General features: G+C 35.9%; 1 protein-coding gene across 3 annotated transcripts in view; it reads right to left on the reverse strand.

Moving 5' to 3' along the window:
• POLQ (DNA polymerase theta) overlaps positions 1 to 27,247 on the reverse strand; it is a 158,364-nt gene that overhangs the window by 99,125 nt on the left and 31,992 nt on the right. For all 3 annotated transcript variants that reach the window (XM_046001419.1, XM_046001420.1, XM_046001421.1), the window contains 3 exons: positions 18,219 to 18,412; positions 16,340 to 16,464; positions 14,834 to 15,077 (listed from right to left, as the gene is read on the reverse strand). In XM_046001419.1, the coding sequence (XP_045857375.1) occupies positions 14,834 to 15,077; positions 16,340 to 16,464; positions 18,219 to 18,412 (563 nt within the window). The remainder of the gene's footprint in view (positions 1 to 14,833; positions 15,078 to 16,339; positions 16,465 to 18,218; positions 18,413 to 27,247) is intronic.

The raw sequence follows: 27,247 nt of genomic DNA on the forward strand, positions 1-27,247 counted from the left end.
CTATCAATATAATGTATGCGTTAATAGGTAAAACAGGAGAAAAACCCTATCAACATCTCCGCAGATACTAAAAAATTCTTTGACAAAATTCAATACCCAATCATGATATAAGTACTCAAGGACATTTCATTTAATGGACATTTTCTTAAAATGATAATACATACATATAAACCTACATATATACACACACATCATAGTCCTGAAGACAATACCCTCCTAAAGTAACATCAGAGGCATTTCCTCTAAGATCCCAAACAAAGCAAAAATGCCCACTGTCTATTACCACCATCCTTAATACTACTACATATTAGAGGTATCAGCTAATGCAATTAAGCGAAAACAATTAAAAGCACGTGATTTTTTTTTTATGTTTCAGTATATTTTTTTTAATTTTTAAATTTTTTAAATTAACATATAATGTATTATTAGCCCCAGGGCTACGGGTCTGTGAATAGTCAGGTTTACACATTTCACAGCACTCGCCATAGTACATACCTTCTCCAATGTCCATAACCCCCCCCCACCCTCTCCCTAGCCCCCCCACCCCCGGCAGGTTTACACATTTCACAGCACTCGCCATAGTACATACCTTCTCCAATGTCCATAACCCCCCCCACCCTCTCCCTACCCCCCCCCACCCTCTCCCTACCCCCCCCACCCCCGGCAACCCTCAGTTTGTTTTGTGAGATTACGAGTCTCTTACGGTTTGTCTCCCCCAAGCATGTGAATTCTTTTTTTTTTGTTTGTTTGTTTTTTTGTTTGTTTGTTTTTTGTTTTTTTTTTAAGCATGTGAATTCTTAAAGAAGAAGTAAAATAGCTATTTGCCATGATACAATAATACACCTGGAATATTCTAGAGAATCAATGACAAAAATAATTCAAACAATAAGAGTTCTAAAAATAGGGTAAAAAATATATGAAAAGTCTTCACATTCTCAAATAATAACTATGTAGAAGACATCATAGAAGAAAGCCACCAATTAAAATAACACTAAAGATTTAGTAACAAACTTAACGAGAAATGTAAAAAACCTGTGTGAGCAAAACCTAAAACTTCTCAAAACTTTCTTGAGGAAATGTTTTGAAAACTCTTGAAAAATCACAAAACTATATCAAAATCAAAGATGTTACCTATCCTTGGATAGGTTGACAAAACAATATAAAGATGTTGATTCTGAGTTTCATTTCAATCCAATCCCAATAAAATATCAACAAACACTTTAACTTTCTTATGGGCAAATATACAGAATAGCCAGAAAAATGTTGAAAAACTATGTGAGAAAGTGCCTTATCTGAGATTAAAACATATATAAAGCCTTTATAATTAAAAATATGGTACTTGCTCATGAATTGACAAAAAGAATAGTAAGTAGAATAGAAAGTCCAGAAATAAACCTAATTATTTGTGGATATTTTGTATATAATAAAGATAGCATCTCAAATTACTAAAACAAAGATAAACATTTTTAATAAAAATATAAAATGAAATTAGAACCAGACTTCACACCATACACAAAATTAAATTCTAAATGCATCAAGAATCTAAACTAAAATCTATAAATACTAGAAGAAAACATGAATGAATTTTTTTTAAAATCTCAGTACAAAATTTTTTATGATAATTCAAGGGTAGAAAAAAGAAAGAAAGAAAGAAAGAAAGAAAAAAGATTGATTTTAAAAATCAATAAAAAATTAAAATTCTGCATGGCAAAAACAATGCAATGAAAGTCAAAAGACAATTCATAAATTTTGTGAAAATATTTGCAATATATGTATAAAAGCAGCTAAATACTCCAATCAATTTTGAAAAGATTCTATAAAAGGGAAGGGGAAAAGACCAAACCCAGTAGAAACATAGGAAAAGACATAACCAGATAATTCACAAAGATACCAAGAAAAAAAAAATTCTGAAACATATGAAAACATTTCTACCATCACTCACAAGTGAAGAAATGCACACTTAAACCATGCTGAGATACAATTTCTCATCTAACAGACTGATAAAATGAAAACCTCTAACAAAATGGATTCTGTTGGCAAGGCTATGGGGTAATAGATTAGTGAGAATGTAAACTGCAGGGCAATCTGGAATCTAATAAAGTGCCATAAGCCCTTAACTTTTAAAATCCCATGCAGGAATTTACTCTGAGGAAACATTACCAAAAATATGAAAATACATATGCAGAGGTAATTCATTGTGAATTGTTGTTAATAGCAAACTGAGACAATCAAAAGGCTAACTGGGCTTTCTAGCTCTTAAGTACCAAGTACTAAAAGGAAAGGGTAGCCAGGTGCCAGACACCAGTTTCCATTTAGAAAATTAACATTAATCCAATGCTATATCTAATTTACACATCTTATTCAAATTTCACCAACTGTCCCACTTATGACCCTTTTCTAATCCAATCTAGAATAAGGTGGTCCATTTAGTTTTCATGTCTCTTTTTCTTCCTTTAATTAGAAATAGTTCCTCAGTCTTTGTTTTTCATGATCTTGATATTTTTGAAGAGTACTAGTTAATTATTTTGTTTTGTTTTGTTTTAAGATTTTATTTATTTATTTGACAGACAGAGATCACAAGTAGGCAGAGAGGCAGGCAGAGAGAGAGAGGAGGAAGCAGGCTCCCTGTTGAGCAGAGAGCCCAATGCGGCCTAGTCAATTATTTTGTACAATGCCTCCCAATTTAGGTGTGTCTAATATTTCCTTATAATTAAATTTATTTTAGACATTTTTGATAAGAATACTACAGAAGTAATGCTGTGTTTTTCTCACTGTGTCACATGAAGAAGTATGTAGTATTGGTTTGTCCTAATACTGATATAAGTAATTTTGATCAATAAAGTTCTGGGTAGGGGCACCTGGGTGGCTCAGTAGGTTAAAGCCTCTGCCTTTGGCTCGGGTCATGATCTCCAAGTCCTGGGATCGAGCCCCACATCAGGCTCTCTGCTCAGCAGGGAGCCTGCTTCCTCCTCTCTCTCTGCCTGCCTCTCTGCCTACTTGTGATCTGTCTGTCAAATAAATAAAATCTTAAAAAAAAATCTTAACAAAGTTCTGAGTATTCGGAAGAGGTATAATCACAGCATAATACAGAAGTACAAAGAGCAGCTAAAACATAAAGAAACTACACTTAGAATTTTGCCAAATGGTGGAGGATCTGCTGGAACTCTTTCCAGGTCATGGGGTTTGCAAGTTTCACAGTTTATGCTCCCCCTCCACCTTGAGAGCAAGACAGAAGCAGGGTCTGGGTATACTAGCTGGCCTACTACCTCAATGAACCCCAAACCTTAGCCCACATCAGCCCCAGCCCTCCTACCAAGGCAGCACCTGTGTGGCACCTACCAGGAGGACATCCCTAGTCAGTACTCACTACAGCTCCAGCTGATGCAGCAAAGTGGCACACCCAGGAGCAAAGTAGCCCAGACCCAGGCCCATACTACTTTAGCTCTAGATAGTTTGCTAATACTCATCCAGCCCAGAGTGTTCCAAGAATCCCTGACCCACACCCAACTTAGTTCCAGTAACCCTGTATGGGTACCCCTTGTGTGGAGCCCCCCAGAACACCCAGCTTGCACCCACTTCAGTTTCAGCTGTCCTCCCAGTGAACCCTGTTGGGTAGAGAGCTCCTGAACAACCCTGGCCTATGCTCATTTCAGCTATCCTGCCAGGATGTTCTCTGTATAAAGAGCCCAGGGACTGCCCCGGCCTGCACCAACTTCAGTTTTTGCTGTCTTGCCAGACCCCCCTCCCCCACTTCCAGAGAGCCCTGAGATCACCTGACCCAAGTCCACTTCAGTTCCAGTCATTGCTACCAGGGCAGCCCAAACAAGGAGTACCTGGGACTCCATGCCAGTGGCAGCCACAGTTCCAGCCAGCCAGCCAAAGTTATTAGGCACACAAAGACTATAAAGGAATGACCATACATCATACCTTTCTTTAAGTTCAGAAGTATCTGTTCTATTCAATTCAAAGGAACAAACAGAAAATCAAGCAAAATGGGGAGATAGAGGAATATGCTCCAAACAGAAGAACAAGACAAAGTCTTAGAAAAAGAACTATATGAAACAAAGAGAAACAATGCACTTGATAAAGTTTATTTAAGTAATGATCCTAAAGATGCTCACTGGACTGGAGACAAGAGTGGAAGAACTCAGTGAAAATTTCAACAGAGATACAAAATATGAGAAAGAACCAATCAAAATTAAAGAATATACTGATATGAAAAATACACTAGAGGGAATCAACAATAGATTAGGGGTGATGCCAAAACAATGAACACTGTTATGCTGTAAATAAACAAATAAAAATAAATAAATAAATAAATAAATAAATAAATAAAAAACAATAGATTAGGGGATGAGAAGAAATGAGCAGCAATCTAGAAGACAAGATAATAGAAAGCACTCAAGCTGAACAGCAAATAGAAAAAGAAATTTCAATGAGGATAAGTTAAGCAATCTCTAGGATGACATCAAGTGAACAAACATTTGCATTATGGGGGTCCCAGAAGAGAATAGAGAAAGAAAAGGGGAGAAAACTTATTCGAAGATATGATAGCTGAAAAATTCCTTAACCTGGGGAAACAGGTTCAAGAAGGATACAGAATTCCAAACAAGATGAACCTAAGAAGTTCCACACCATGACATACATAATTAGAATGTCAAAGGTTAAAGATAAAGAAAAAAGTCTAAAAAGAGCAAGGAGAAGCAAAAAGTTACATACACAGGAAACCACTTAAGGCTATGAAAAGATTTTTCAGCAGAAATGTTGCAGGCCAGAATAGAGTGGCATGCTATATTCAAAGAGCTGAAGGGATGGGGGGACCCAAAATCAAGAACACTCTCTGTGACAAGCTTATCATTCACAACAGAAGGAAAGATAAAGAGTTTCCCCAAAACACAAAAGTTAAAGGAGTTCATCATCACTAAGCTAGTCTTACAAGAAATGTTAAAGGGACTTCTTCAAGTGAAAAAGAAAAGGCCATAATCAAAAGTAAGAAATTTGAATAAAAAGATATAAAATATGATAATATATACAAAAATGTCAGGAACGGGGAATAAAAGAAATTTCTTTTAGAATTTGTTCAAGCTTAAGTCACCACTGACTTAATATAGACTGTCACATATTTAAAATGTTATATATGAACCACATTGTAAAGACAAACTCCAAATCTGTAATAGTTACACAACAAATAAAGACAATCAACATAACACAACAGAAAGTCATCAAAGGAAAGATAACAAAAGAAAGAAACAAAGAACTATAAAAACAACAAGAAAATAATTAACAAAAGGGTAATAAATATATACCTATCAATAATTACTTGAAATGTACAGGTAGGTCTAATGTCCCATCAAAAGAGACAGGGTGGGGTGCCTGGGTGACTCAATTGCTTAAGCAACTGCCTTTGGCTCAGGTCATGGTCCCAGAGTCCTGGGATCGAGTCCCACGTTGGGCTCCCAGCTCCATGGGGAATCTGCTTCTCCCTCTTATCTCCCCTCTCATCCTCTCTCTCACTCTGTCTCTCTCAAAATAAATAAAAATCTTAAAAAAAAAAAAAAAGAGAGAGGGTGGTAGAACAGATTAAAAAAATAAGATCCAGGACACCTGGGTGACTTGGTTAAGCATCTGCCTTCGGCTCAGGTCATGATCCCAGGGTCCTGGCACTGAGCCCCACATTAGGCTCTCTGCTTAGCGGGTAGCCTGCTTCTCCCTCTCCCTCCGTCTGCCACTCCCCCTGCTTGTGCTCGCTCACTCACTCACTTTCTCTCTCTCCGTCAAATAAATAAATTAAAGAAATAAAATTTAAAAAAAAAAAAATAAGACCCAGGGGCACATAAGTGGATCAGTCAGTTAAGTGTCTACCTTCAGCTCAGGTCATGATCCTGAGGTTCTGGGATTGAGCCCTGTGTTGGGTTCCCTGCTCAGCAATGAGTCTGCTTGTCCCTCTCCCTCTGCCACCCCCACCTCCATGGCTCATGTTCTTCGTCTCAAATAAATAAAACCTTAAAAAAAAAAAAAAAAAAAAAACCCAAGACCCATGGAGCACCCGGATGGCTCAGTCAGTTAGGCATCTGACTCTTGATCTCAGCTTAGGTCTTGATTTCAGGATTGTGAATTCAAGTCCTGCACTGGACTTCACCCTGGGTGTGAAGCCTGCTTAAAACAAGCAAACAACAACAACAAAATCCCAGTTGTAGGCTGCCTAAAAAAGACTCACTTCAGATCTATAAAAATACAGAGACCAAAAGTGAAAGCATGGAAAAAGGCAATGCAAATAAAAACAGGAGGGAAAAAAAAAAAAAAAAGCCAGGGTAGCAATACTTATACCAGACAAAATAGACTTCAAAGACTATAAAAAGACACAAAGAAGGGCATTATATAATGATAAAAAGGTTAATCCAACAAGAGGATATAACATTTGTAAATATCTATGCACCCAATATTAGAGCATCCAAATACATAAAGCAAATATTAACAGGCATGTACAAGAGAAATTGACAGTAATACAATAATAGTACAGGTCTATAACACCCCATTTACAACAATGGATAGACCATGCAGACAGAAAAAGAAGGAAATAGTGACTTTGAATGACACATTAGACCAGATGTACTTAACAGATATATGTAGAGCATTCCATACAAAAACAAAAGAACACACATTCAGTTCAAATGCATATGGAGTATTCTCCAGGATAGATCACACGTTAGACCATAAAACAAGTCCCAGTAAATTTAAGATTAAAATCATATCAGCATCTCTTCTAACCACAACAGTATAAAACTAGAAATCAATCACAAGAAAAAAAAACCTGGAAAAAACAAAAACACGTGGAGACTAAACAGCATACTACTAAACAGCCAATGGCCCAGTGAAGAAATCAAAGGAAATCAAAAGATACATGAAGACAAATGAAAATAAAAAGACAACAATCCAGAACCTCTGGAACAAAATGAAAACAATTCTAAGAGAGAAATTCGTAGCGATACAGGCTGACCTCAAGAAACAAGAAATATCCAAATAAACAATCTAAATGTACACCTGAAAGAAACAGAAAAAGAACAAACAAGGTAAATGTTAGTAGAAGGAAGGAAATTAAGATCAGAGTAGAAGTAAATGAAATAGAGACTTAAAAAACACTAGAAGAGATACAAAGGGCTGGTTCTTTGAAAAGACAAAACTGATGTTTTTAGCCAGACTCATCAAGGAAAAAGAGGACACAAATAAGATCAGATATGAAAGAGGGAAATTAATAACCAACATGGAAGTACAAAGAATTATAAGAGAATATTATAAAAAATTATTTGTCAACAAATTAGACAAACTAGAAGAAATGGATAAATTCTTAGAAACGTACGATCTTCCCAAACTGAATCAAAAAGAAACACAGCAGCTGAATATACCTATTACTAATAATGAAATTGAATTGGTAATCAAAAAAACTCGAACAAACAGAAGTCCCCGACCAAACGACTTCACAGATGAGTTCTACCAAACATTTAAAAAAGAGTTAATACCTACTCTCCTCAAACTATTCCAAAAAATAGAAGTGAAAGGAAAACTTCCAAATACATTCTACAAAGCCAGCATTACCCTGATATCAAAACTAAAAACATTACAAAAAAAAAAAAAAAACAACCAAAAAAACAAAACAAAAAAAAAAACCTTACAGGCCAATGTTCCTGATAAATATAGATGCAAAAATCCTCAACAAAATATTAACAAACATCATTCAACAATACATTACAAGGATCATCAACCATGAGTGAATGGGATTTACTCTGGGGAAGCAAGGTTAATTCAATATTCACAAATCAATCAACATGATATGCCAAATCAACAAAGGACAAATATAATATGATTATCTCAATAGACACAAAAGAACCATTTGATAAAATTCAGCATGAGTTCATGATAAAAACTCTCAATAAAGTGAGTTTAAAGAGAACATACCTCAACATAATATAGGCCACATGTGAGCTCAATCACAAGGAAAAGTTCAGAAGGAACTCAAACACCTGGAAGCTAAAGACCACCTTGCTTAAGAATGCTTGGATCAACCAGGAGATCAAAGATGAACTTAAACAATTCATGGAAACCAATGAGAATGAAGACACCTCGGTCCAAAATCTATGGGATACAGCAAAGGCGGTTCTAAGGGGGAAATACATAGTCATCCAAGCCTCCCTCAAAAACATTGAAAAATCCAGAATACACCAGCTGTCTCTACACCTTAAAGAACTGGAGAATCAACAACAAATCAAACCAACTCCACACGCAAGAAGGGAAATAATCAAGATTAGAGCAGAGATCAATGAGGTAGAAACGAGAGATACAGTAGAACGTATCAATGAAACTAGAAGCTGGTTTTTTGAGAGAATCAATAAGATCGATAAACCATTGGCCACACTAATCCAAAAGAAAAGAGAGAAAGCCCAAATTAATAAAATGATGAATGAAAAGGGAGAGATCACAACTAACACCAAGGAAATAGAAACAATCCTCAGAAATTATTACCAACAGTTATATGCCAATAAGCTAAGCAACCTAGATGAAATGGATGCATTCCTGGAAAGCTACAAACTCCCAAAATTGAACCAGGAAGAAATTGACAACCTGAATAGACCAATATCTAGTAATGAGATTGAAGCAGTGATCAAAAACCTCCCAAAAAACAAGAGCCCAGGACCTGACGGATTCCCTGGGGAATTCTACCAAACTTTCAAAGAAGAAATAACCCCAATTCTCCTGAAGCTGTTCCAAAAAATTGAAGCAGAAGGAAAACTTCCAGACTCTTTTTATGAAGCCAGCATTACCCTGATCCCCAAACCAGGCAAAGACCCTACCAAAAAGGAGAATTTCAGACCAATATCACTGATGAATATGGATGCAAAGATTCTCAACAAGATCCTAGCAAACAGGATCCAGCAGCACATTAAAAAGATTATCCACCATGACCAGGTGGGATTCATCCCTGGGTTGCAAGGTTGGTTCAACATTCGCAAATCAATCAGTGTGATAGAACACATCAATAAGAGAAGAGAGAAGAGCCACATGGTCCTCTCAATTGATGATGCAGAAAAAGCATTTGACAAAATCCAGCATCCGTTCCTGATGAAAACGCTTCAAAGTATAGGGATAGAGGGAACATTCCTGAACTTCATAAAATCTATCTATGAAAGACCCACAGCAAATATCATCCTCAATGGGAAAAAGCTTGCAGCCTTCCCGTTGAGATCAGGAACACGACAAGGATGCCCACTCTCACCACTCTTGTTCAACATAGTATTAGAAGTTCTAGCAACGGCAATCAGACAACAAAGAGAAATAAAAGGTATCCAAATTGGCAAGAAAGAAGTCAAACTCTCTCTCTTCGCAGATGACATGATTCTTTATATGGAAAACCCCAAAGACTCCACCCCCAAACTACTAGAACTCATACAGCAATTCAGTAACGTGGCAGGATACAAAGTCAATGTACAGAAATCAGTGGCTTTCTTATACACTAACAATGAAAATACAGAAAGGGAAATTAGAGAATCGATTCCATTTACTATAGCACCAAAAACCATAAGATACCTGGGCATAAACCTAACCAAAGAAGTAAAGGACCTGTACTCGAGGAACTACAGAACACTCATGAAAGAAATTGAAGAAGACACAAAAAGATGGAAGACTGTTCCATGCTCTTGGATTGGAAGAATAAACATTGTTAAAATGTCTATACTGCCTAGAGCAATCTATACTTTTAATGCCATTCCGATCAAAATTCCACCAATATTTTTCAAAGAGCTGGAGCAAATAATCCTAAAATTTGTATGGAGCCAGAAGAGACCCCGAATTGCTAAGGAAATGTTGAAAAACAAAAACAAAACTGGCGGCATCACGTTACCCGATTTCAAGCTTTACTACAAAGCTGTGATCACCAAGACAGCGTGGTACTGGCATAAAAACAGACACATAGACCAGTGGAACAGAGTGGAGAGCCCAGATATGGACCCTCAACTCTACGGTCAAATAATCTTCTACAAAACAGGAAAAAATATTCAATGGAAAAAAGACAGTCTCTTCAATAAATGGTGCTGGGAAAACTGGACAGCGATATGTAGAAGAATGAAACTCGACCATTCTCTTACACTGTACACAAAGATAAACTCGAAATGGATAAAAGACCTCAACGTGAGACAGGAATCTATCAGAATCCTAGAGGAGAACATAGGCAGTAACCTCTTCGATATCAGCCACAGCAACTTCTTTCAAGATATGTCTCCAAAGGCCAAGGAAACAAAAGCAAAAATGAACTTTTGGGACTTCCTCAAGATCAAAAGCTTCTGCACAGCAAAGGAAACAGTCAACAAAACAAAGAGGCAACCCACGGAATGGGAGAAGATATTTGCAAATGACAGTACAGACAAAATGTTGATATCCAGGATCTATAAAGAACTTCTCAAACTCAACACACACAAAACAGATAATCATATCAAAAAAATGGGCAGAAGATATGAACAGACACTTCTCCAACGAAGACATACAAATGGCTATCAGACACATGAAAAAATGTTCATCATCACTAGCCATCAGGGAGATTCAAGTTAAAACCACATTGAGATACCACCTGACACCAGTTAGAATGGCCAAAATTAGCAAGACAGGAAACAACGTGTGCTGGAGAGGATGTGGAGAAAGGGGAACCCTCTTACACTGTTGGTGGGAATGCAAGTTAGTGCAGCCACTTTGGAGAACAGTGTGGAGATTCCTGAAGAAATTAAGAATAGAGCTTCCCTATGACCCTGCAATTGCACTGCTGGGTATTTACCCCAAAGATACAGATGGAGTGAAAAGAAGGGCCATTTGTACCCCAATGTTTATTGCAGCAATGGCTACGGTCGCCAAACTGTGGAAAGAACCAAGATGCCCTTCAACGGATGAATGGATAAGGAAGATGTGGTCCATATACACAATGGAGTATTATGCTTCCATCAGAAAGGACGAATACCCAACTTTTGTAGCAACATGGACGGGACTGGAAGAAATTATGCTGAGCGAAATAAGTCAAGCAGAGAGAGTCAAGTATCATATGGTCTCACTTATTTGTGGAGCATAACAAATGACATGGAGGACATGGGGAGATGGAGAGGAGAGGGAGTTGAGGGAAACTGGAAGGGGAGATGAACCATGAGAGACTATGGACTCTGAAAAACAACCAGAGGGTTATGAAGGGGCGGTGGGGGGGTGGGGGCTAGGGAGGTTGAGGGACCAGGTGGTGGGTAATGAGGAGGGCACGTACTGCATGGAGCACTGGGTGTGATGCCAAAACAATGAACACTGTTATGCTGTAAATAAACAAATAAAAATAAATAAATTAAAAAAAAATAATAATCACCTGCAAATAAAGAGGGTAAAAAAAAAACAACATTGAGATACCACCTAACACCAGTTAGAATGGCCAAAATTAGCAAGACAGGAAACAACGTGTGCTGGAGAGGATGTGGAGAAAGGGGAACCCTCTTACACTGTTGGTGGGAATGCAAGTTAGTGCAGCCACTTTGGAGAACAGTGTGGAGATTCCTGAAGAAATTAAGAATAGAGCTTCCCTATGACCCTGCAATTGCACTGCTGGGTATTTACCCCAAAGATACAGATGGAGTGAAAAGAAGGGCCATTTGTACCCCAATGTTTATTGCAGCAATGGCTACGGTCGCCAAACTGTGGAAAGAACCAAGATGCCCTTCAACGGATGAATGGATAAGGAAGATGTGGTCCATATACACAATGGAGTATTATGCCTCCATCAGAAAGGACGAATACCCAACTTTTGTAGCAACATGGACGGGACTGGAAGAAATTATGCTGAGCGAAATAAGTCAAGCAGAGAGAGTCAAGTATCATATGGTCTCACTTATTTGTGGAGCATAACAAATAACATGGAGGACATGGGGAGATGGAGAGGAGAGGGAGTTGAGGGAAACTGGAAGGGGAGATGAACCATAAGAGACTATGGACTCTGAAAAACAACCAGAGGGTTATGAAGGGGCGGCGGGAGGGGGGGGGGTGGGAGGTTGAGGAACCAGGTGGTGGGTAATAGGGAGGGCACGTACTGCATGGAGCACTGGGTGTGATGCCAAAACAATGAACACTGTTATGCTGTAAATAAGCAAATAAAAAAAAAATAAATAAAAATTAAAAAAAAAAATATATAGGCCACATGTGAAAAATCCACAGCTAACATACTCAATGGTGAAAAACTGAGAGCTTTTCAGCTGAAATCAGGAAAAAGACAGGAGTGTCTGCTCTCCCTACTTTTATCAACGCAGTGCTAGAAAGCCTAGCCAGAGCAATCAGACCAAAAAAAGGAATACAAGACATCTAAAACTGTCAAGGAAGAAGTAAAACTATCACCATTTGTAGGTGATATGCTACTATACATAGAAAACCCTGAAGATCCACTAAAAAGTTATTAGAATAAATTCAGTAAAGTTGAATACAAAATTAAGACAAAAAATGTTGCATTTTTATACTAATAACAATGTAGTAGAAGCAGAAATTAAGAAAACAATACCATTTACAATTGTGCCAAAAAACTTGTACTCAAAAACTATAAAAAACAGATGAAAGAAATTGAAGACAACAAAAACAAATGGAAAGATATTACCATGCTCATGGATTGGAAAAATTAATATTGATTAAAATGTCCATACTACCCAAACACTCTATAGATTCAATGCAATCCTTATCAAAATATCAATAGCATTTTTCACAAAACTAGAATAAATACTACTAAAATTTGAATGAAACCACAAAACACCCTAAATACCCAAAACAATCTTCAGAAAGAACAAAGCTGGAGGTATCACAATCCTAGATTCCAAGATAAACTACAAAGCTGTAGTAATGAAAATAGTATGGTACTGACATAAAAACAGACATATAGATCAATGAAACAGAATACAGAGCCCAAAATAAACCCATGCTTATATAGTCAATTAATCTATGACAAAGGAGGTAAGAATATGCAATGGGAAATGACCATCTCATCAATTTATGATGCAGGGGAAATTAGACATCTACATGCAAAGGAATGAATCACTTCTTACACCATACAAAAATAAATTCAAAATGGATTAAAGATGTAAGTGTGAAACCCAAAACCATAAAACTCCTAGAAGAAAATGTAGGTAGTAATTTCTTTAACATTGGCCTTAGCAAAATTTTTTTACATATGTCTCCTCTCACAAGAGAAACAAAAACAAAACTAAACTTTTAGGACTATATCAAAATAAAAAGCTTTTACGCAGTGAGTGGAAGACTCAACAAAATGCAAAGGTAACCTATTAAATGGGTGAAGACATCCACAAATGATATATCCAATAACGGGTTAACAGTATAAAGAATTTATATGACTCAACACCAAAAAAACAAATAATCTTTTTAAAAATGGACAGAGAGGGGATGGCTGGGTGGCTCAGTGGGTTAAAGCCTCTGCCTTTGGCTCAGGTTATGATCCCAGAGTCCTGGGATTGAGCCCCGCATCGGGCTCCCTGCTCAGCAGGGAGCCTGCTTCCCCACCTCTCTCCCTTCCTGCCTCTCTGTCTACTTGTGATCTCTCTCTGTCAAAATAAATAAATTAAAAATCTTTAAAAAAAAATAAATAAAAAATAAAAATGGACAGAGGACCTAAATAGACATTTTTTCCAAAGAAGACATATAGATGATGGCAAACACACATGAAAAGTTACTTGACATCACTAATCATTGAGGAAATCAAACCAAAACCACAATGAGATATTACCTTACACATTTCAGAACACCTAGTATCAAAAAGACAAGAAATAAACAAATGTTGGTGAAGATGTGGAGAAAAAAGAACCCCTGTGCACTGTTGGTGGGAATGTAAATTGGACCAGCCACTGTGGAAAACAGCATTTTTTTAAATTAAAATAAAAATACCATATAATCCAGTAATCCCACTACTGGATATTGACCTAAAGAAAACAAAAACACTAATTTGAAAAAATGTATGCACCTCAATGTTTATTGCAGCATTATTTACAACAGCCAAGATATGGGAAAAACCCAAGTGTCCACGGATAGATAAAGGGATGTAGATGTGATAATATATATGTATGATGGATAACAAACATATAAAGATCAATTGATCAATCTATCTATGATATCTATCAATGATCCCTATCTATGATGAAATATTATTCCACCATAAAAAATTTGAGATCTTGCCATTTTTGACAACATGGGTAAAACTAGAGGGTATTATGCCAAGTGAAGTAAGTCAGACTGAGAAAGACAAATACCATAGGATTTCACTTAGATGTGGAATCTAAAAAACAAAACAAACTAAAAGCAAAAATAGGCCCACAAATACAGAGAACACACTGATGGTTGCCAGAGGGAGGGGTAGGGCAATAGACAAAATGAGTGAAGGGGAGTGAGAGAGGCTTTCAGTTATTGAATGATTAAGTCACAGGGATAAAATGTACAGTATGGGGAATATAGTCAATGGTATTCAATAGCAGTTTATGGTGAAAGATAGTAGCTACACTTGTGCTGAGTAGAGCATAATATACGGACTTTTCAAATCACTATACTGTACAGCTGTAACTAATAAAATATTGTGGTTCACCTATACTTCAATTTTAAAAATATACATAAACACACAAAATGTCAGTAATTCGAAAGGAGAAAAAGCAGTCTCATTTTCTTCTACTGATACCATGTACATCATGATACTATCTAACAAAAAATATTTTACCACGTTTTCTATCTATTATTTACAAAATGATCTTTCATTTAATAACTACTTGGGGGACTTTCTTACCTCTTAAAGGGAACAGCATTTTTCAGAACAGTCTCCACCTCCGTAATATTTGCTCTGGCAAGATCTGCCACAGTAAGAAAACCAGAAGCATAGAGGAACCTGGCTCTCTGTGCATTAAGTAAGGACACCCGGATCAGGTCACATAGCTCCCTCTGGATGCCAAATGTAAGACGCTTCTGAAATTGAGAAAGTAGTAGTTCCATGTTGTGCCAGCCCAGGCGGTTGGAAAATACTGTAATCATCCCTAGAATAATCATAGAATATTTATTGAATTAAAATTCTTTATAGATAATCCTCTGTTTCTTCAGATTTACTTGTGTTTTGTTGTGTTGTTTGTTTACCTGCAGAATTGGAAAGTTTAAGAGTCAAAAAGTGTAAATAACAGGATAGTAGACATATGTTAAAAACCTAGCTAACTGGTCAACAGATGGGCTAAACACATTAAATGTCATCTCATTTATTCTTAATCATGAACTTTATATTTGAAACAACTGAGGTAGAGCATGTTAACACAAAACAAACAAAAAGCCCCCACTCCTCATTCTTCTCATTCTTTCTCCCTTACTTTCTTTTAAGGAAGAGAGAACTCTTAAAAACAGGTGAGGGACGCTTTCAACTACAGAAAAATAGAGCTGATTTAAATATTCAAGTGCTGAGAGGAGTACAAAAAGGGAAGTTCCCATTGATATTTTCAAGGAAAGGCTGTCCAGCTCAATAGCTATTCCCCATGAAATACAGAGGCCAGAAGAGCCAATGCCAAGTCATTAAGAAAATCACTTCCCTATGAAAATTAGCCCCACAGGCAATTTGAGATCTTTCATGCCAATGAGTTGAAGAATCTCTCCCTTTTTATGACCTTCTCCTCCCATCTTTCCCTCAGTATGTTCACATATGCACACACCTTCACAATGAAACCTTTTACACATATACACCACATACTTTTCTAGCAGCCCACGGTTTCCTTCCTAAGGGCGTATAAGGATTTCTTGGTAAAATCAGACCCAGAACTTCCCTGTTTGCCTTGTTTAGAGATAGGAGTTTAGATATATTAAGGAAAGACCAGTCCTTTCCTAGAGAAGAGATATTTAACAGTCCAAGAGAAATCCAGAAATCCCTCTCCATTTGCCATCCTCCTAGTCAATAACAAATATTAACCAGTAACTTGATGACAAAAGGGAAACTGTTGATAACTTTGTGTCTATTTCTTCTTGTAACAGGGAAAACTGGAAAAAAAAAAAAAACAGAAAGGAGGATGGTCAGCAGTTGCTAAGCAACAGAAGGGGACAAAGGTCCAGCTACTCCACTAGCTGCCAATCCTCTGGAGCAGGATAACTAAACCCAGGGATGCCATAGTTTTAGGTGTTATGATGACAATTACAGCTTTCCATGATCCCCTCACTTTTAGAGAAGCCTAAAATAAAATGGAATTTTAAAAAAAAAAGTAATCTTAACTTGATCTCAAACCATAGAGTCTCAAATAAATGTGGAAACCCTTGTTTAACTGACCTGCATAAACAGCAGCTGACTGTTGTAAAGACTGAATCTGTCCGCGACTGCATCCATATTTCTGGTTAATTTCCTTTAAGGGAACTTCACTGATTAAATCTAATAGCACAAGACTGGTAAAAAACCTGGGAAGTAAATCACCATAAGTATGGTAAGAGAGATCTACAATGAAGATACAACATATGCTAAGAAACAAGAAAGAAGCAAAAAGGCAAGAGAGGATTTATACACTCTGAGAAGATTCCTAACAGGATATAGGATTAGTGGACAAAGACTGAGCTCAATGTTTATCGAATAAATTCTGACATACCTTAGTACTATAGCATAGCAAGGAACTAACATTTATGTAACAAAAAGATCTCCTCCATATTTTAATACTGCTAACTAATTTCAAGAAATAAGACTTAGTTCAAGAAATAGAATGGCACAAAAAATTTAAAAGAATATTTGATATACAGTTATATGACCACCTATTCATATATCAAAAAAATGACAGAATTTGAAAATAAAAACCAGTATTGACTTGAATGGCATCGTACCACAAATAATCCAAGTATATAAATCTACAAAATTTACACTTATGTAGTAAATAATTTACTAGAGACTACCATTAAGAAAAATATTTTTTTTATATTTCAAAGAAGGTAAATGATTCAATTTCCCCATCTGAATCTTTTAATTCACTCTCCCATGGTAACAATCAATCATTTATAATAATGATACAAAGCATAACCTCAAATGAAGTTACTCTAAGTTGTCAATTCTAATTCACATCTTTAAGTAATAAAATAAATGTTCTACTTTATTTTTTTAAGACTTTGTTTTTATTTATTTTGACAGAGTGAGAGGGAGAAAGAGAGCACAAGCAGGGGAAGCAGCAGGCAGAGAGAGAGAGGGAGAAGCAGGCTCCCCACTGAGCAGAGTCAGATGTGGGGCATGATCCCAGAATCCTGGGATCATGACCTAAGCTGAAGGCAGACACCTAAGTGACTGAGACACGAGGTGTCCCTTAAATGTTTTACTTTAAAAGGTCTTCATCTAAAGGACGAATACCCAACTTTTGTAGCAACATGGACGGGACTGGAAGAAATTATGCTGAGCGAAATAAGTCAAGCAGAGAGAGTCAAGTATCATATGGTCTTACTTATTTGTGGAGCATAACAAATAACATGGAGGACATGGGGAGATGGAGAGGAGAGGGAGTTGAGGGAAACTGGAAGGGGAGATGAACCATGAGAGACTATGGACTCTGAAAAACAACCAGAGGGTTATGAAGGGGTGGCAGGGGGGTGGGGGGGGGGTGGGAGGTTGAGGAACCAGGTGGTGGGTAATAGGGAGGGCACGTACTGCATGGAGCACTGGGTGTGATGCCAAAACAATGAACACTGTTATGCTGTAAATAAACAAATAAAAATAAATAAATTAAAAAAAATAAAAATAAAAAAATAAATATTAAAAAAAAAAAGGTCTTCATCTATAATGGCTTCTAAGCAAGTATTAAAGGAGAATCTGAAATATTGATAAATTCAGTGAACACAAGAAAATGACAATTTATTCAGCCAAACTTTGATCTTATTTCTTTTTTTAAAAAGATTTTATTTATTTGAGAGAGAGTGCGAGAGAGAGCACAAACTGGGGGAGAGGAAGAGGAAGAAGGGGAATCAGAGTCCCCATTGAGCAGGAAGCCTGATACGGGGCTCCATCCCAGGACCTTGGGATCATGACCTGAGCCAAAGGCAGAAACTTACTGACTGAGCCACCCAGGCACCCCTAAAACTTTTATTTTAATAATAATGAAAGTGACTATAATAAACTCAACAACTACTATATATCTAAAACTGTATTAAATACTGGACAGTCAAGGCTTCTTGGTATTTACCTTTTATGGATGGTCATCTGGCGATGCTGTCTCTCAGTTCTGGCTACAACGTTTCCTTTCACACAGCGAGCCAAGAACCCTTCTTCAATTCCCACCAGCTCTGCCACCCGTTTCATAGAGGTTGGCAATTTCTCCCATAAACAGAAAAATCGATACCAATCAATAGTAGTCCAATCCTCAAACATAGGCGTAACCTAAAGGGAAGAAGTATGATTCATTAGTTAAATTATTGCGTTACAAAAGAAATAAAACTATAAATATAAACCTTATATTAAAAACAAAGGCCTCAGCATTCGGAGAAATTTTTAAATATGACAACATCTGCCTATATGGAAATTTCATTTATTCACAAGCAACTCATAACCAAAAGAAAATAAGAGTACTGAGCATACAAACTGGATTCTACAGACTCAAAGAACTTTAATCAGACACTTATTAATCTCAACATTCTGAAGCTAAGTACAATCTTAAGTATTTTCTCATTTCCAAGAAAGAATCAAGAGAAGAGAAAAAGGAAGGAAGGAAAGGAGGAACAAATATTCATAATAGCTGTATTATCTAAAATATCCATGGTTCAAAAACAACAATAAAAAATATGAGACATGCAAAGAAATGGGAAAGTGTGTCACAAGGGAAAAAGCTTCCAAAAGAAACAACTTTGAGAGGTTCCAGATGTTGGGAATGTCAGACTTCAAAGTAGACAAATATGGTCAAAGAACAAAAGAAAAACATGCTAAATGAAGTAAAGAAAGGTATGACGACAGTGCCTCATCAAATAGAGGATAAAAATAAAGGGAAAGAAATTATTTAAAAAAATGGAAATCCTGAAGGTGAAGAGTATAATAACTGAAGAAATGACTATAGAACTCAACATTAGATGCAGGTGGGCAGAAGAATGAGCAAATATGAAGATATATCAATAGAGACTATGCAAAAAAACTGTAATTCCTCTGCTCTTCCTTAATGAATTCATTTTTTACTTAAATAAATGTTCTCTTTGCTCTTTTTAGAGTTAACAGAGCAAAACTGTATTGGAGCAAGGAAATGACAAGAGATAGTAACTAAAATCCAAGGAGCTGAATAAAGAAAAACACAAATCTTAAGAATTTTAATGTAACAAATTCTATAAACATACATTTTTCTCTCTTCTCACCTTCTTTAAACACATAAAATTACATAAATAATAACAATGTACTATTAGGTCTGTGACACCTACAGGTGCGCATGTATAACAATAATAGCACACATAGAGAATAGAGCTATACAAGAATTATGCTTCTATATCTCACTGGAATTAAGTTAGTATAAATTTTAAGTTGTATTGTAACCCCTTGAGTAACAACTGGGAATGACCAAAAAATAGAGAAAAATTACTTAAATACATTAAAATGTTACATTAAGAAATATTCCCTTAATTCAAAAGAAATCAGTACAAAAAGAAAAAAAGCACAGGAGAACAAAATGGACATAAGAGATATAGAAAATAAAAAGACAAAACACAGATGTTACTCTGTGTTACTAATAACTTTAAATGTGAAAGGGTTAAATAACCAAAGGTAGATTAACAGTCTACATAAAAAAACAGAATCCAACTATGTTTTCTGTAAGAGACACAATATAGATACAAAAATATAAAGGGTCAAAAGTAGAAGGAAGGGAAAAGGAAAAGTATCATACAAACCAGAACCATAATAAACACGGAGTGGCCATACTAATATCACATAAAATAGAATGTTAAAAAATGTTAATAAAAATAAGAGGAACATTCTATAATGATAAAAGGATCAATCCATCAAGTATATATAGTCAGCTATAAATATATACAGGGTGCCAAAATACATGAACAAAACTTGAAATGAAGAGAAAAACAGACAATTCAAAAATAATAGTTGAAGACTTAAATACCCTGATTTTCAAAAACAGATAGGACAACCAAGTAGAACAACTCAGTCTTCTAAGGCAACATTCTAAATCAACTAGACGTAACAGACATCTATAGAACTCCATCCAAGAAGAGTGCACATTCTTCTTGAACACACAGAACATTCTCCAGGCATATTGCCATATTCAGGCAATAAAACAAGCTTCAATATATAAAAGTATAAGGGTACCTGGCTGGCTCATCAGTGAAATGTGTGACTCTTGATCTCAAGGTTGTAGGTTCAAGCCGATTTGGTGTAATTACTTAATATATACTTGTGTACACTTACATATGTGTGTGGGGGGGTGTTTCTGTGTGTCTATTAAAATTAAACAACAGGGGGGTCTGAGTGGCTCAATCATTAAGTACCTGCCTTCAGCTCAGGTCATGACCCCAGGGTCCTGGGGATTGAGCCCTGCATCAGGCTCCCTGCTCGGCAGGAAGCCTGCTTCTCCCTCTCCCACTCCCTCTGCCTGGGTCCCCTCTTTCACTGTATCTCTCTCTGTCAAATAATTAAATAAAATTTTTTTTAAAAATCAGTCTTTTAAAAAATTTAAAAATAAAAAAAGAAACAGTCAACAGAACCAAAAGACAATTGACAGAATGGGAGAAGATATTTGCAAATGACAGTACAGACAAAAGGTTGATATCCAGGATCTATAAAGAACTTCTCAAACTCAACACACACAAAACAGATAATCATATCAAAAAATGGGCAGAAAATAATGAACACTGTTATGCTGTAAATAAGCAAATAAAAATAAATAAATTAATTAAAAAAAAAATGGGCAGAAGATATGAACAGACACTTCTCCAACGAAGACATACAAATGGCTATCAGACACATGAAAAAATGTTCATCATCACTAGCCATCAGGGAGATTGAAATTAAAACCACATTGAGATACCACCTGACACCAGTTAGAATGGCCAAATTAGCAAGACAGGAAACAACGTGTGCTGGAGAGGATGTGGAGAAAGGGGAACCCTCTTACACTGTTGGTGGGAATGCAAGTTAGTGCAGCCACTTTGGAGAACAGTGTGGAGATTCCTGAAGAAATTAAGAATAGAGCTTCCCTATGACCCTGCAATTGCACTGCTGGGTATTTACCCCAAAGATACAGATGTGGTGAAAAGAAGGGCCATCTGTACCCCAATGTTTATTGCAGCAATGGCTACGGTCGCCAAACTGTGGAAAGAACCAAGATGCCCTTCAACGGATGAATGGATAAGGAAGATGTGGTCCATATACACAATGGAGTATTATGCCTCTATCAGAAAGGATGAATACCCAACTTTTGTAGCAACATGGACGGGACTGGAAGAAATTATGCTGAGCGAAATAAGTCAAGCAGAGAGAGTCAAGTATCATACGGTCTCACTTATTTATGGAGCATAACAAATAACATGGAGGACATGGGGAGATGGAGAGGAGAGGGAGTTGAGGGAAACTGGAAGGGGAGATGAACCATGAGAGACTATGGACTCTGAAAAACAACCAGAGGGTTTTGAAGGGGCGGGGGGATGTGGGAGGTTGAGGAACCAGGTGGTGGGTAATAGGGAGGGCACGTACTGCATGGAGCACTGGGTGTGATGCCAAAACAATGAACACTGTTATGCTGTAAATAAACAAATAAAAAAAAATAAAAAAAAATTTTAAAATAAAAAAAATTAAAAATAAAATAAAATAAAATTACACAATATGTGTTTCCTGACAGCAGAGTGAAATTAGAAATAAATGACAAAAAATTTTGGAAATTTATAATGTGGGAATTAAATAAGAAACTATTAAATAACAATGGGTTAGGGAAAAATCATAAGAGAAATTGCAAAATACCTTGAAAAGAGTGAATACAGCAAATGAAAACATTATGTACCAGGCACCAGGGTGGCTCAGTGGGTTAAGCCACTGCCTTTGGCTCAGGTCATGATCTCAGGGTCCTGGGATCAAGTCCCGCATCGGGCTCTCTGCTCAGTAGGGAGCCTGCTTCCCTCTCTCTCTCTCTCTCTGCCTGCCTCTCTGCCTAATTGTGATCTCTGTCTGTCAAATAAATAAATAAAATCTAAAAAAAAAAAAAGAAAGAAAACATTATGTACCAAATTTATTACAGGATGCAGTGAAAGCAATATTTTGAGGAAAACGTATAGTTATAAATGTCTATATTTAAAAAAGTAGGTCTCGGGGAACCTGGTTGGCTCAGTGGGTTAAGGCCTCTGCCTTCTGGTCGGGTCATGATCCCACGGTCCTGGGATCGAGCCCCACATCGAGCTCTCTGCTCGGCACGGAGTCTGCTTCCTCCTCTCTCTGCCTGCCTCTCTGCCTACTTGTGATCTCTGTCTGTCAAATAAATAAATAAAATCTTAAAAAAAAAATAAGGTCTCAAATGAATACCTAATCTTCCACATTAAGACACCTGCAAGTAGAAGGACAAAGTAAAACCAAAGGAAGAAGGAACAAAATAATAAAGAGCAGAAACCTATGAAGTAGAAAGTTAAAAAAAAAAAAAAAGAAAGAAAATCAACTAAAAAAAAATTCATTCTGGTAAAAGGCAAACTGAAGCACATAAAATTTTGCAAGAGTTTATTTGAGCATACATTAATTTGAATTGGACAGTGCCAAAACAAAGGTCATTGGTTTGAAGCCCTCCACTAACAGGAGAGAAGAGCAAAGTTTTTATTGAGAAAATACTGAAGTGAAGCAAAGCAAAGCAAATATTTGATTGGTTAGAACTTAAGCACTTGTCTTATTGGGGGAAACCTCATTAGCTGTTTGTGATTAGTTTTTCTCAGGTTTAAATTTCTTGGACTAGAGTGTACTGCCTCTGACTAAAGTTTTGGTTTGCTTATGTAAACTACCAGGGCATCACCTCGGTCTAATGGCCTCCTTGTTTAAACACTTTTAACAGTGCTTTAAAAGAAGCAACAAAATTGAAAAGTCTTTAGCTAGACTGGTCCAGAAATGAAGAGAGAAGACTTAAATTACTAAATTCAGAAATGAAAGAAGGGACACCACTAGTGAATGTACAGAGAGAAAAAAAGGTGTGTGTGTGTGGCGGGGGGAGTTATAAGGAAATAATGTGAACTGAATACCAATAGATGAGATAAACAAATTCCTGGAAACATACAAACTACCAAAAGTTATTCAGGAAAAAAACAAGATATGAATAGATCAATTATAAGTAAAGAGGATGAATTAGTAATAAATTTACTCCAAAGAAAAGTGCAGGCCCAAATAGCGTGACTGGTGAAATCTATCAAATGTTTAAATTAGAAATAACAGCAATCTTTCACAAATCATTCCTCAAAACCACACAGAGTCGTCATGAGAAAAGAGAACTACGGACAGTATATCTAATAAATATAGGTAAAACAATTCTCAGTAAAACATTAGCAAATCAAATCTAGGAACAAATAAGAGTATTATACAAATAACCAAATGGGATTAGCCCAGAAAATCCAAGATTAATATCTGAAAATCAGTTAATGTAATACACTATATCAATAAAATGGACAAAACCACATGATGCTCTCAACAGATGCAGCAAAAACACTTGACAAAATCTAACAACCTCTCATGATAAAAGCACTCAACAAACTGGTAATAGAAAGGAACTTCCTCAACCTGATAAAAAGCCATCTGCAAAAAACCCACAAATAACACCAAAAACTGAGAACTTTTGCCCCAAGATAAGGAACAAGACAAAGATGTCTGCTGTTGCTACTCCTGTTCTGTATTTTACTGGAGATTCTAACCAAGTCAATTAGGGGAAAGAAAAATAAATAAAAGATATCCAGACTGGAAAGGAAGAAGCAAAACTATCTCTATTTGCAGATAGCATGATCTTGTATATAGAAAATCATAAGGAATGCACAAAAATACTATAAAAATTAATGAGCACGTTTAATAGGTTACAGAATACAAGATCAATATAGAAAACATATTTTTTTGTATAATTTAATAAACAATCTGTAATTGTGATCAAGAAATAAATTCCATTTATGATAGTGTGTAAAAGAAGAAAATGCTTAGCAATAAGTTTAACAAAAAAATACAAAACTTGTACTCTGAAACTAAAAATTTTTGAAAGAAATCAAAGACCTAAATAAATCAAAGAGAAAGCTTATCTGCAAGGACTGGAAGACTTAATATTGTTAAGATGGTAATATTTCCCAATTTGACCTACCAATTCTGCACAATCCCTATAAAATTAAGCTGGTTTCTTTGTAGAAATAGGCAAGATGATCCTAAAATTTATAAGGAAATGCTAGTGACCCAGAACAAATAAAATTTTTTTTCCAAGAATACAAAATTAAAGGGCTCACATTTCCTGATTTCAAAACTTACTACCAAGCTATAGTGATCAAAACAGCACAGTATCAACATAAGGATAACTACAGATCAATGAAATAGAATTGAAAGTCCAGAAGTAAACACTCACATTCCAGTCAATTGATTTTTTACAAGGATGACAAGAGAATTAGTAGACTTTCAGCAAATGGAGCAGGGATACCTGGATATGTATATGCAAAGGAATGAAGTTAGATTCTCATCATACATCAGTCACAAAAGTCCAAGTGGATCATATGTGTCAATGTAAGATAAAACTGTAAAACTCAGAAGAAAAGAGGAGTGCATCCCTGTGACACTGAGTTACATAGTATATTTCCAGATATAATTCCAAAAGAAAAAAAAGTTGATAAACTGACCAAAACTCACAACTTCTGTGCTTCAAATATCATTATCAAGAACATGAAAAGCCAACACATGAAGGGAAGAAAATATTTCCAAATCTTATATCTGAAAAAGACTTGTATCTATGATATATAAAAAATACTTATCTCAATAATAAAAGATTTTAAAATGGCAGAGGATCTGAATATTTTTCTAAGATATTCATATGATCAATAAACACATGAAAAGATGCTCAACATCATTACCCCTTAAGGAAATTCAAGTCCAAACTATAATGAAAGAGCACCACATACTCATCAGGATATATTCGAAAAGAGAAATAAAAACAAGCATTGGAGAAGATGTGAAGAATAGGAACTCATGTACACTGCTGGTGGAAATGTAGTATTATCCAGATGCTTTTAAGGAGTTTGGAAACTCTCAAAATGTTAAAAATAAAGTTACCATATAATCCAGCAATTCTACTCCTAGGGATATACCCAAGAGAATGTGAAACATATATCCATGTAAAAACTTGTACATGAATGTTCACAGCAGCATTACTCATAACAGCCAAAAATCAAAAATATATGAAATGTCCATTAATTGATGAAGACATGCAGTACATCCACACAGCAGAATATTATTCTGCAATATAAAGAACTTAAGAACTGTTACATGCTTTTAGTTATTCACAGTTAACCATGGCCAAGATGATGATGATATCAGAAAGTCAATAGTAGCTTCACACTAAATCACAATGCCTATAGAATTCACCTAACTTCATCTCATTCCATAGGCAATTAATCATCTTACATCATCACAAGAAGGGTGAGTACAGTAAATAACATATTTTGAGAGAAAGATCACATTCATAAAGCTTATTATAATTGCTCTATTGTTGTTAATCTCTTACTATGTCTAATTTATAAATTAAACTTTATCATTGGTATAAGTATAGGAAAAAACAAAAATGAACACGGTTCGGTACTGAATGTCAGTCAACCACTGGTGGTCTTGGAATGTATTCCCCACTGATAAGGAGTGACTACTGTACTAGATTAAATTCCAAAAGGAACATAATTCAAAAGAAAGGAACCATACTCAATTACTTGAAGAAATGTGAGAGAATCCCTTTATAATCTTAGAGCAAGAAAAGCAATTCTCACTGATACAAAAGCTCACATATTCAACTACATTTTTTAAAATATGAAGTAAAAGTGCCTGGGTGGCTCAGTGGGTTAAGCCTCTGCCTTTGGCCCAGGTCATGATCTGGCCCAGGATTGAGCCCCGCATCAGGCTCTCTGTTCAACAGGTAGCCTGCTTTCCCCTCTTTCTTCTGCCTGCATCTCTGCCTACTTGTGACCTCTCTCTCTCTCTTCCTCTCTCTCTCTCTCTGTCTCTCTCTCTGTCAAATAGATAAATAAAATCTTTTAAAAAATACATGAGGTAAAATACACAATAAATAGTCAAAGCCACATAAAAAACTAGGATAAAAATACTTTCAACTCATACCATAAAGCACTACTCTTCTGAATATATAAAATAACCTATAAAACTTAAAAAAAAAGATCAAAACACAAAAGAAAACTGAACAAAAGACATGGATAACTCATGGGGGGGAAGCATACTGTCCTTTAACAAATGGAAAAAATGTTCCATTTCATTCATATTTTAAAATATAATTAAAACTATACTAAAAAGTATAAAAGCTTGATGATATATTCATCAGGTTGTGGAAAAATACTCTCATATAGTGCTGTTAAAATTGGAAAATAATAGAAATCTTACAGAGGGCAATTGTGCAAAACCAAAATTGTATATGCCTTTTTAATTTATCCAGCCATTGTACTTTAGGGCATCTTTCCTAAAGATACATCCCCATCAAAACTAAATAATATATGTACCAAAGTTATTCACTGTAGCATCACTTGCCATAACAAGATACTGGAAACAATCCAATGTCCATCAACAGAGAATTGATTGAATACTGGTATACACACAGTGGAGTTAAACAGATATTTTTTAAAAGAATTAAAAATCTCCATGAACTGATATGGAGCGATTTCCAAGATATATTGTTAAGAAAAAAAGATGGTACAAAAAGGTATATAGCATACTATCTTCTGTATAAAAAGAAGGTAGATTAAGAACATACATATCTGCTTGCTAATATTTATAAGACAAAAAAAGATACAGGAATATTTTATTTTATGTGCTTCACTTTATTGTGCTTCACATATATTGTCTTTTTTACAGATTAAAGTTTTGTGACAGGCTTGCTTTGAGCAAGTCTATTGGCACCATTTTTCCAACGGCATTGGTTCACTTCATGTCTCTGGGTCACATTTGGTAATTCTCACAGTATTTCAAATTTCAAATTTTTCCATTACTATATTTGTTATGGTGATCTATGCTCAGTGATCTTTGATGTTA

The sequence above is a fragment of the Meles meles genome, chromosome 4 (assembly GCF_922984935.1).
Source record: "Meles meles chromosome 4, mMelMel3.1 paternal haplotype, whole genome shotgun sequence".
In the NCBI taxonomy this organism is placed as follows: Eukaryota; Metazoa; Chordata; class Mammalia; order Carnivora; family Mustelidae; genus Meles; species Meles meles.